This window comes from Aureobasidium subglaciale, assembly GCF_000721755.1.
Source record: "Aureobasidium subglaciale EXF-2481 unplaced genomic scaffold scaffold_8, whole genome shotgun sequence".
In the NCBI taxonomy this organism is placed as follows: Eukaryota; Fungi; Ascomycota; class Dothideomycetes; order Dothideales; family Saccotheciaceae; genus Aureobasidium; species Aureobasidium subglaciale.
Window position 1 is genome coordinate 160,728 of NW_013566987.1, and position 10,683 is coordinate 171,410.

Here is a 10,683-nt window from a genome sequence, read left to right on the forward strand (position 1 = left end):
TGTACTGAATGAATCGCAGTAACCAGGCCGGGCTGAACGCCAGAAAGCAGTACAAGTCTGCTAGATTAAGCAATCTTCACATCAAACTGGCACTTGATCATTGGAAGCAAAGCTTTGCTGAAAGGGAATCAGAGGTCGCCAAGAAGACGGAGAGACTGAAGCAGAATGCGAAGAGTGGCAGGTTGGTCGGTAAAGCCGTGATAGCCACTGGCAAAACCAAGCGGTCTTTACCTACTGGTGGCTCAAAGTCAACACAACAGATTCTCCTGAGGCCGAGTCTCTCTGCGAAGAGGAGAAGGAGAGCTGCGCGGTCGAGGTGGTTGGTATGTGTAGTGCAGTGAGAAACACGGCACTATGTATGGCCGTCGGACGGTTCATTACTCACTATGTACAAAGGTCTTCATCTGCACTCAAATGGCTAGTACAATATCGTCAGGTCTTGCAAGTTTAGCGGCTGCGACATGTCTACTATCGATATCCCTTACGAGGCTGTTCTGGCTGACCAGCGCCAGATTACGCGGTCACCTCGTCGTTCGTGCAGGACCAGGTGTTGGCAACTTTGGAAAGAATCCGAGTAACACTGCACAACATGATCAAAGCTCGAGAATCTATTCGGGAATGTGGCAGCCTTGACTGCATTCAATTGCGACTCGGTTATCAAAATTGCCGCCGTGTATCAACGTTGCAAGAGACGCCGCATCGATGACCACAGTCCATCTTTGCTGGAATCGTCAAGGGTACGACTCAGTCCTGGATCCCACTTGAAGCACTTCTCTTGTTCGATTTGTCCTGTGTAAACTATGACTCGCACGCCGGCTAAGCAATCTGGGAGTTGGCCTCCAAGATAAATGCATGTCCCAACAAAGGTCCTTTAGACCTCACCAAATTGATTTTGTAGAACCCGAAGCTTTCTAAAGTAAGGGTCTTTGTCTACATGACCCCCTTCCAACCAACGAGGCTTGCCTACATCCTCTCCTTCAAAGCCTCTTCTAGCATGCAATACCTTAGTATTGTCGAATAACACACACTGCCCCGGCTCCATCGAACTTTCATAAACATTCTCCTTAGACTGTAGAAGCTAAATAAAATTCTGTGCCACATGGTGCCACGTTTCAATCTTCCGATTCAGCACCTTACTAGGCGATACAACGCCGGATCCAGACCGCTGCGAGTGCTCGATCCTAGATCCGTTGAGATATAGGCGGCGTTTGTGGGGGACGGAACGGTGCGCACTAGAGAGCGTAAGTGAAATTGATGCATGCGCAATGGCTTTGTATCTCATGTAGATAGCAACTTACCACCCCAGGTCCGACCGTAGAAGGTGTCTTCCATTGGTCCCATGCGTGTTGCAATCTGACTCATTGCATGCTTCTCACCAGGAATGTTGGTGACGAAGACAAGACCGTGTGTTCGTAAAGGTTTAAGACTCGCAAAAGCGCGGCATCATTAGCCATGTAATCATCAAAGCTAGTGTCTTTAACCTTGGCATTTGTACTGTCCCACAGCACTTGACTGGGAAGTGCGTGCACGAAAGGTCCTGGGAGTGCACCTGTCTTCGCCAATGTCTCCAGATCATCCGTCTGGAGAATGGTACTATGTGTGTGATCAAAACCAGGAACATCGTTACCCCAGGTCAGGGTAGCTGCCGATTCCGAAACATGCACAGAACGTGGTCTTATGCTCGTAGGTATATCTGCAGTCGGATAGAGCTTTTGTCGGGTCGAAGGATGTATGTACAATGGATAGTGACACATGTCACGAAAAAGTAGCGCCGAGAAGATTTCTTCCTGTCCATCGATACTCATTGATATCTCTGCCGCTACGGGAGTCGCTTTTGTGTTCGAGATCTCGGTCGCGACGTAGTGTTTTGTTGGAGTGTGAAACAAGAGTCTTCGAGAAACTGGATTCGCCGTACCCTTGAGCACAGTCTGACCCTTGTTTGTTAACGCAAGCCCTAAGCCTTGTGATCCGAGCCCGCGAACCTCATGGCAGACAGCTGTTTTCAGGGGTCTCTTAGGTACGATCGATGTTGTGAGTGCCCTTGTTTTGAAGTCCGGCAGGATGATATGTTTCACCCGCTGGATGGCAGTCATACGGAAGATAGCATTCATCTCGCGGCCAAAAAGACTGTGGAACAAAGAGTATCGAAGGTCGATAGAGGTCTGAATCAGTGGTGTAAAACCCTCTAGGCATGATCGAGATTTTATAGTCCAACTATTCCAACCAACACCGATCTAGTACATACAGAAGGAATGTCTCATGATTGCCTAGGAGATCTTCCTTGTGCAGGAAGCATAGTACACCGTCAACGTCTTCGTACATGGTCATCTGAAGGAGAAATATTGTACGTAGGAGCCGCTAACCTTTTCGTACGAGATCACTTAGATAGGAAGATAATCACGCGGGTGTTCCTAGATAGGCAAGTATTCTTATAGAACCTGGACATTACCTCCGCCGGAGTTATTGTCGCAGATCATGAAGATCTCAGCGACATTAGCGAGATCCGAGGAAACCAGAATCGAGGCTCTCGGATACACCCCGCAGCCCCAAGTGATTCTGTACCTGCTACACAAGACATGGGCCCCCAGGCATCTGTTAGCTACAATCAATGATGCCTCCTTGCTTTCTTTCGAAGACGAAGACACGCTAAAAGGACTCTTTCTGAGAGGCGCAACCAATCTGGAACGGTGTGCGCCAAACCCCGAACATCTTGGAACAATCACTAGAGTCAACATGCAAGACTCCTGTAGCTCCCTCCATTTTCCGATGTATCAGCCGACTACTTTGATCGAGTACTAGTTTTCTAATGTATGCCCCATCTGGTCAGCGTTCAATTCTCCGCTCAAACACAACCGTCAGATCGCTTCGAGCTGCTGGGGTTTTTCGGGAGCTATCTATTACACCTTGCAGAGGATGTCCAGGGCACATATACTGTCGAGGTCACTTCAATGGCAACACCAGCTGACACTGCTCGATAAGGAATCCAAAGAAAGCATAAAGAAGGGCATGAATAATTTGAGAGATACTCAAAATTCGAATGTAGAAGCAAGCCTCGTGTTTGCTGTTCTTGGGTTCGGCACATCGTTGCATTGGACAGGGTCCGCGTCAGAAACGTCTTGGTTGACCAATATGCGTGTTCTCCTAAGTATATGGAACTCGAATCTCTCACTTTCCCAGGCTCTGATCCATGGATATCTTGGCCAAGCACTCACATACTGGCAAATGTTAGCATGCACAATTATGGATGAAACATGTCATGAAGACCTTGGCCGCCGGCGCACGAGACACAGAAGTGAGGTTCTCAAAGCAATGCTCATTGAGAGGCCGGACATCACAACCGCTCTACCAAAGCAGCCAGAGCTCGTTGAAACTCGTGAGGGCACACGATCCAACTCTTGGTGCGGAATGTCCTGCGAAGTCGTTGACATCTTCAGACAAGTTTTGACTCTTTGCCGCAGAGCTCGTAGGAGGCGCAGAGTAGCAGATTTTTCCCTCAAGAGCATGTGTGACGCTATATATTGTATGAAAGTTGCACAAGATCTCGAGAAGGAGCTTCATGCAATGGATTTTCGAACTGTATTGCTCTTTGATGAGTTCTTGGGATTTTCCGTTGACACCCGCGATAGCACTTCGTCCACACCGCATCTGATCCAGACAGCAGATGCTTGTCGTAAAGCTGCACTCTTATAGCTCTATTTAACGTTTGAGGATCTTGAGAAAGGGGCTTGTGATCTGTTCGAGTATATGAATAAAAGTCACTATCAAGAAGTTTCACGGCCGCAAAAAATCACAGACGCTCACCTTACAAGTCATCGCAGCCCTTGAAAGACTGCCCGGAAATTCAAGATCGAGATCTATGCATCCAATCTTATATCTAGCTGCTGCATCAGGCTTGTGGTTTGACGCTGACCAGGGCATCGGAGATGACAATGCCAACGGCGTTGAGAGTCGCGTGGCCGGAGATCCCACGCATGATCTGTCGGCAACGGACTCGGCCCTCCCCTCTGCCTTGAATAGTGGCAAACGCGTTGGCCGCTACAACAGGCCAATCGTGCGTAAGGGCTGTATATTCGGTTTCGGCCATTCCCAAAGAGCTCCTCCCTTGTGCCCAGATGCATCCTGATGCGCCACCCAATCGAGCAAGCAGCGAGGTAGGATAAGATTTGTAGTCGTGGTGCAGGATGACCTCGACTTTAGCGTCATCGACGACATTCGAAATTGGCCGGCGAGACAAGACGGATATCCGGGTGATGGCAGGGGATGCGATCAAGGATGATAAAACAGCAGGTCCGGACTTACCTGCATCAAATGATCCGGAGAGCAAAATCTGAACGCAAAGACCTCATCCCGACGTAGTCTGTTCAGGAGCGCTTTGATGAATCTGTTGATAACGAGACATTTTCATCACCTGTGTACATTTATATAGTCAAACCCCAACTCCATCGTTTTCTGCATTCATTCTACAAGATGTCCAGCATCCATCCGTACATCGTTCATAACAACATGGCTCGTGTCTGTCTGATCACAGGAGGAACTTAAGGAATTGGCCAATCGACCGCCGAACTACTTGCATCCAATGGATGGCGAGTTGTTATTTGTGAACGTAACCTTGAAAAGGGAACAGAGATGCGGAAACCCAGGTTGATGACCAAAATCCTTTGCTTACAAGCTTTAGTTCAGGTCGCCGAAGGCAGCAAAGCCAGCGGAGGTGAAGCGACCTTCATTCAAGCCGATGTCTCAAGCCAAGAAGCTGTTAGAAAGCTCCACCAAGAGGCTGTTGTTATCTACGGAGGGCTTGATGCTGCTGTAAACAATGCTGGAATATTCACAGACTCTGCTCGAATCGGCGACTGCTCAACTGAGAAGTTCAACGACATGATGGATGTCAATGTCTTTGGGCTATTCTGGTGCATGCAAGAGCAGATTCGTATCATGCTCACACAGAAAAGCGGCCACATGGTCAATCTTGCATCTATCGCTGGCTTACATGGCATCCCATATTGACCATCGAAGTTTTGGGGCTCAGAACACAGCTCAATACAGTCAGGAGATCATGGAAAGTTCGACCTGGATTTTGAGGAGTCAGCAGCGATGAGGGTGTCTCACTTAGGTGAATATCGAGCGTGGAAGGTGCATTGGAAGACCTTGTGAGTGTCCGGACGACGCGGGAGTTAGCCATACTCTTTTCCCTGTGGCCAACGGAGTAATTTGCAAGTTTCCTCTGGGATGGCTACCACCGTCCTCTCCAGCTACGTGACAGCCGATCGCGACAGTCATCATTGACAAGCAAGCATCCGACCTCCGAGATAATTGAGTGACCGTGGACCGATGAATCAGACTTTGTTTGCTCGGTAGCTGGGTCGAACAAAGCACTCCTTAGCCGGCAGTTTGCTTACCAACGACCCACGATGGAGCCTGTCCATCCATTGAGTGAAGCTTGTTCTAGTCTGTCTTAGTAAAAAGTTCTTTGTTCTTGATTGTCGTATTCGCAAATCTAGAAGTCTCCGTCATACACAAAGAAAGCCATGGCATTTGAGGATAGTTGTAACCGGATGTGGACAATCCTTTGTTTGTGTAAAATACCGTCTTTAGAGAAGCTGACGCATCTAACCACAGCGACATGAACCTCAATATCGTCACCATTCGAAGCATCTGTCGTGACACACGATACATATATTACTCTTCCACCATTTCCAATCATGACTTCTGAAGATCCATATCGTGAGCGTCGGCTTAATCTTGAGGAACGAGCAATGCCTCTCACAGGAGGAAAGCCAGGTCACACATGGGTTCCCGCCAGGAAGCTTGGTGAGGGTACTTTTGGCAGGGCATATCTCTGGAGTCTCGTCAACGATCTCGATCGCAAAGTAGTCGACAGCGTCGTCCTCAAGTACACCGAAGTGCGATCGGAACAAATCATCACCCACTCAGGACCTGGCGAAGGACACATCCGCGAAATCTTCATGCAAAGAGTATTGACCGAGATGGTAGATGATCCGAAACAGATATACACCGTACCTCTACTTGCTGCTGAGCATTGCTCTTGGTCAATTGATGCCTGGAGATTGTACACGCCTTACTACGCTTTTGGTGACCTCTACGATTTCATCGAAAAGCAAGGCAAAGAAGACTACATGACTATGAAGACAGGTCATCGACAGATGCCCGAGCCATTTATCTGGTACCTATTACACAGACTTGCTTGTGCCGCTGTGATCATGGACATAACGCTTCGCACGAAACAAGCCGATGGTACTTACACAGATCATCAAATGGTGCATGTTGACTTGAAACCTGAGAACATATTCTTGGGACCGCCTGGGACCTTGGGGAAGCACACGGCCTTCGCAGCCTACCCTGTGGCTTATGTAGGAGATTTTGGTAACGCAATCATCACATATGAAGGTGCTCTGCATGACCATCTTGCATGGGGCAATTGTACAAGGGGCTGGTCTCCTCCAGAACTCACGCCATACGACGATGGGCCACAGACATGGCAAGCTGCTCCTACATCACGCTCGGTAAGTCTTGTTGGCCTTGGCTATCGATGATCAATTGTTCAAGTTGGACAAGGATATCTTGAGCAGTGCTGCTATTTCGTGTCGAACAGAAGCTGACTATCCCTTACAGAATGTCTGGCAAATTGGCTATATCATCATGTCAGCTCTCCAAGGCATGGTCCAACACGAAGAGGATCCCGATTGGCCACAAGTGGGAGCGGCATGGGCGCCTCGCTACGCACCGCTACCAAGACGCACACCAGCGCGCGAAGCAATCAACAAGCTGCGGAGAGAATACAGCAGTGATTTGCTGGACGTCCTAAATGCTTGCGTAAACTTCAGAGTGCAAGACAGACCTACGCCAGTGCAATTGGTGGATGCTATCGAAAGATGTATGGTCGACCACACCGAAGGAATGGAGGATTGGGGAACTGAACGCTGGTTCAACAAACTGGCGGCGCAAAACCCTGGCCCGGGGGATACATTGCAGGACCATGAGACCGAGGATGTTCCCAGTACCGCGATGACAAGTCTAATCAGTGGTGTGAAGAATCTCTTCGGTAACAATCGCTATGTTGGTCTTGTTAGTGATCCCCCTCAACGTTACAAGAAAAGACAAGTCTCTCCATTCCACGGCAACAGAAGACGTGAGGCACGTCACAAACGCGGTAAGGATTACGTCCAACAGCAAATCAAAGCCGGCTACAGACCCAATAGAAATCGTCCGCTTCCGAAAGACCCAGCTGACGAAGTCTTCACTCTCCATGACGATCTCAAACTAATCAATCCTGGACCCGAGAGCACTATCGGCGAATGGCTTTATGAACAAGAGCCCAGAGTTGCGAGATCAAGAGTGGACATTGACGATCTCAGGAGGTATCGCAGAGGTCTGAAAAAGTGGGAGGAAGAGGGTGATGGCTACCCACCGGTTGGTCGTAAGTCATACAACTTCAGATTCGATGGAGAACCGGTTGGAGAGACTCTGGCGGATGTCACTATGCGTCGATCGTGAACATCTTGGAATTCTCCCCCAGGGTGTTCAAATGGTCGCTGAGCTCATCTCGGCCCTGTGAACCTCCAAAATAGTGGTCAGCGTCTGCATCTTGTGTGAGGCCAGACTTTCATATAGCATTCATGTTTAGCTCATTAATGTCCAACTGCTCAGCGTAAGTATCTCCATTCGTCTGAGTCCATGATCTGGTCAGTCAGACCATCTTGCTGCTTGGGAGAATTTTTACACTTCCAGCAGTTGTGTTTTTGTGCTGGCGTTGAGCCACTAGAGGATAGTCTCATGGTCTTTGAGCAGTGCCTTTGTACCTCGTGAGGGCATCAAGCCATTTCCGGATGCCTTGCTGTGCAATTGTCCATCTGCATTATCCCTCATCTCTGCATCTGTGCCTCGGCCAATATACTTTCCTCCAAATCGAGATAGACTGTGTACCGCAATGAATCATCCACCCGGTGTCCCTCTGAAACCAGGCCAACACTGGGTTCTGGCGAAGACGATAAGATATGCGTCTGAGCGCCACAAGGGGATCTATCTCTGGCATCAACTTGACGTTGACAACAGCATCATAGGACAACTCGTCCTTAAGCACATCCTTGCCGATCCAGTCGATAATGTCTTACCCGCCGGCTCGCCTGGAGAAGGCCAACTCCGAGAAGTCTATATCGCACCCCTAGCAATGTGTACAAGCCCGACATCGTCACTGCTCCAATTTTAATGGTTGAACGAATCAAAGGGACAGAAAAGGGCTGGGTGATCTATATGCCATATTTTGCCTTTGGAAACCTCACGGACTTTATCAAGGCACAGGATGTCAGGATCCCTGAGCCCTTTGCTTGGTACTTGTTCCAGAGACTCGCCAAAGCTTGTGTGTCTATGAAGGAGAACATTGGTTACCGCACTGTCGATGGCAGAGGTCGTGACTACAAGATTGTACATGTCGACCTTCACCCGGATAATATCTTCTTGGGTGCACCAGGTTGTTTAGGACAACATGCACCCTTTCCAATTTATCAACCAGCTTACATTGGCAACTTTGGACGTGCACAAATCGCTCACATAGGAGAAGACACGAGTCAGAGAAAGCTCTGCGGATGGTGTCGACCAGAGTGGGCGGCTCTAGAACTTTTTGGTTACAACTACGATGGTGAGATCAGCCCGCGTGAAGAATGGCAAGTGGAGCTCTCGTCCTATACGAACATCTGGCAAATTGGCTACATCATGCTGCGCGTTCTTCAGAGAAACATGCGTACAGCATCCATACCATGGGATACGATGAAGAAGCATGAGTGGACCCCAAGTTATGTAGGTGATCCACCTTCCACGGAGAAATTGCAGCATTACAGCAATGAGCTTTTAGTTCTCATCGACCGTTTTTAGGCGACGCTGATGGACTGAGTGTATATGAGAAGCGAAGAGATCTGTTGGTTGCGAACGAGAGAGATATGTTGGTCCATCCCGAATTTGATTGGACATTCGAGGTCGACAGGTTTTTCGACAAAGGTGATCGAAAGCCATACACTTTCAAGGTACAGCCGGGACACGCGAGAGAGTGGGCATTGAGCTTCCAAAAGCCTTCTCAACCTACCGTATCATGGCTATCACTCCTGCAAAATTAGTTTTGAACTTGAGAAATATAAACAGTCTGTCAGTACATCTCATGCTGGTAAAAGTCGTGATTAGCAAGGGGCTAAATTCGCAACCAGCTGCTTTATACGGTCAACATATCACCCTGACTTGACACCCTGCATAGCTTTACCTAGCCTTGGTAAATTGAAGTGTCTGCAGCGACTGTCTAGACCGAGCGAGTATTGTACACAGCCCTGGTCTGCCTCGCACCACGAGCGACATGTGTCTAGATCCTCGGCAGATCCGACATCTTGTGTACCCTCATTGTCCCAGTTCTCTCGTGGTACTTCCATACGTGGTAGATTACAGCGTTCAGGATCGTCACTGTGTCGGAGTATTCTTGATTGTCCCTATGTGTCACAATCAGTATTGTCCAAGAACATCCTCGTCTACACCTCGTACCTCTTATAGTGGAAGAGCCAATCCTGCTCAAACTACCACATATCCTGAATTATGTCTGGCTGCATATGGTGATAGGAGACAGTGGGACTACACCAAATTCTCGTGTCGAGAGGATGCATTGGATGACCATGTGGAGCAATGTATGGCACGATCCCAGGGAAATCACCCTGTATGATAGGCCATGCGCCTGTCAAATTCACGCCTACATCAGCGAATGCTTTGCCAAGAACACAGTCGCCAGCTCAGTGGCCGTCAGTGAAAGCTTCGAGCTCTTCTTGATGTGTATTGAAGTGATCTACGACCAGACGCATGGCTGGCTGAGGAACCATGAAGCCGGAGCCTCCATGTGCAAAGCCTGTGTGACCGATCTAGACCTCAACGCAGGAGTAGTAAGGCTTGGTATGGTCAATCATGACGAGTCGTCCCAAAAGGCAAGGCCATAAGATATAAGTATCTGCTTCCATGAAGTCATACTATTTCATATTATGATATCTGTGTAGCGTCCGGTTGACCATAAACAACAACCATCCCTACCAACCTCTCACCGACTCTCAAAAGATTCAACGGGTGGATTGAATCGCTATAAGAGTAGACACCGGCAATGCTGGTAGCAGTCAATCTACAGCTTCTTTAACAGCATGGGTACCACCATGGGTAACTTCTTGCTAGAATGGTGTCAATCTTTTTCTCATACAAGAATAATCTCCAGAAAGAAACAGTCGCTTACAGCACCTTGGGCGCAATAGTCATGATGCGCTTTGCGAGTTTCTGGTTCGTGGCGCGGTTTTTGGCATCGTTGGCGGGATCGTTGAATCTTTGACCGCCAAACTTGTGCTCGAGTTTGTCAAGGACTGTGGATTGGAGAAATTTCCTGTCAGTTCTTCCTGTCGATTGCTAGAAATTTTCCGAGATTGGGTTTGGTTGTTACGCACTCTTGCAAATCATGTCGGGGCCTTTGCCTGCGCTGCCGGTCCTTTGACCTTGCATACCTGTGTTGTTCACGACTGAAGTGCCCATGCGTGCAGAATTCATGTTTGCGTAGTCGTCGTTGTGCTTTAAATGGAAGTTGGATCGAGAGAAAGTCACTAGAGATTGTTTATTGATCGGTGTTTGGGGAAGGTTAACTTATGTTTGTGTGTGTCAAAG

General features: G+C 48.6%; 5 protein-coding genes across 5 annotated transcripts; 4 read left to right on the plus strand and 1 right to left on the minus strand.

Annotated features, from left to right (window-relative positions):
- Window positions 1-8: 8 nt before the first annotated feature.
- On the plus strand, window positions 9-633 carry AUEXF2481DRAFT_28688 (uncharacterized protein; the record flags this gene model as incomplete). The annotated part of the gene is made up of 2 exons (XM_013489029.1): window positions 9-323; window positions 397-633. The coding sequence occupies 2 exons, from the start codon at window positions 9-11 to the stop codon at window positions 631-633; spliced, it is 552 nt and encodes a 183-aa protein (XP_013344483.1).
- Window positions 634-1,167: 534 nt separating this feature from the next.
- On the minus strand, window positions 1,168-2,363 carry AUEXF2481DRAFT_654914 (uncharacterized protein). Its single transcript, XM_013489253.1, has 3 exons — window positions 1,983-2,363; window positions 1,299-1,928; window positions 1,168-1,232 (listed from the first exon to the last, which is right to left on the minus strand). Exons 1-2 carry the CDS (start codon window positions 2,109-2,111, stop codon window positions 1,359-1,361), a joined length of 699 nt encoding a protein of 232 aa, XP_013344707.1. The 5' UTR covers window positions 2,112-2,363; the 3' UTR covers window positions 1,168-1,232; window positions 1,299-1,358.
- Window positions 2,364-4,503: 2,140 nt separating this feature from the next.
- Window positions 4,504-5,337, plus strand: AUEXF2481DRAFT_79121 (uncharacterized protein; the record flags this gene model as incomplete). Its single annotated transcript, XM_013489218.1, has 2 exons — window positions 4,504-4,510; window positions 4,676-5,337. 2 exons carry the CDS (start codon window positions 4,504-4,506, stop codon window positions 5,002-5,004), a joined length of 336 nt encoding a protein of 111 aa, XP_013344672.1. The 3' UTR covers window positions 5,005-5,337.
- A 196-nt stretch (window positions 5,338-5,533) lies between these two features.
- AUEXF2481DRAFT_706016 (uncharacterized protein) lies at window positions 5,534-7,528 on the plus strand. The gene is made up of 2 exons (XM_013489254.1): window positions 5,534-6,521; window positions 6,631-7,528. Exons 1-2 carry the CDS (start codon window positions 5,700-5,702, stop codon window positions 7,510-7,512), a joined length of 1,704 nt encoding a protein of 567 aa, XP_013344708.1. The 5' UTR covers window positions 5,534-5,699; the 3' UTR covers window positions 7,513-7,528.
- Window positions 7,529-7,945: 417 nt separating this feature from the next.
- On the plus strand, window positions 7,946-8,886 carry AUEXF2481DRAFT_4234 (uncharacterized protein; the record flags this gene model as incomplete). Its single annotated transcript, XM_013488945.1, has 2 exons — window positions 7,946-8,189; window positions 8,243-8,886. The coding sequence occupies 2 exons, from the start codon at window positions 7,946-7,948 to the stop codon at window positions 8,884-8,886; spliced, it is 888 nt and encodes a 295-aa protein (XP_013344399.1).
- Window positions 8,887-10,683: the final 1,797 nt, after the last annotated feature.

Coding starts and splice junctions, on each gene's coding strand:
- AUEXF2481DRAFT_654914 (XM_013489253.1), bottom strand. CDS start 2,111: ATGAATGCTATCTTCCGTATGACTGCCATCCAGCGGGTGAAACATATC. Junction 1,929..1,982: donor AAACAGCTGTCTGCCATGAG/GTTCGCGGGCTC, acceptor AACAAGGGTCAG/ACTGTGCTCAAGGGTACGGC.
- AUEXF2481DRAFT_706016 (XM_013489254.1), top strand. CDS start 5,700: ATGACTTCTGAAGATCCATATCGTGAGCGTCGGCTTAATCTTGAGGAA. Junction 6,522..6,630: donor CTGCTCCTACATCACGCTCG/GTAAGTCTTGTT, acceptor TATCCCTTACAG/AATGTCTGGCAAATTGGCTA.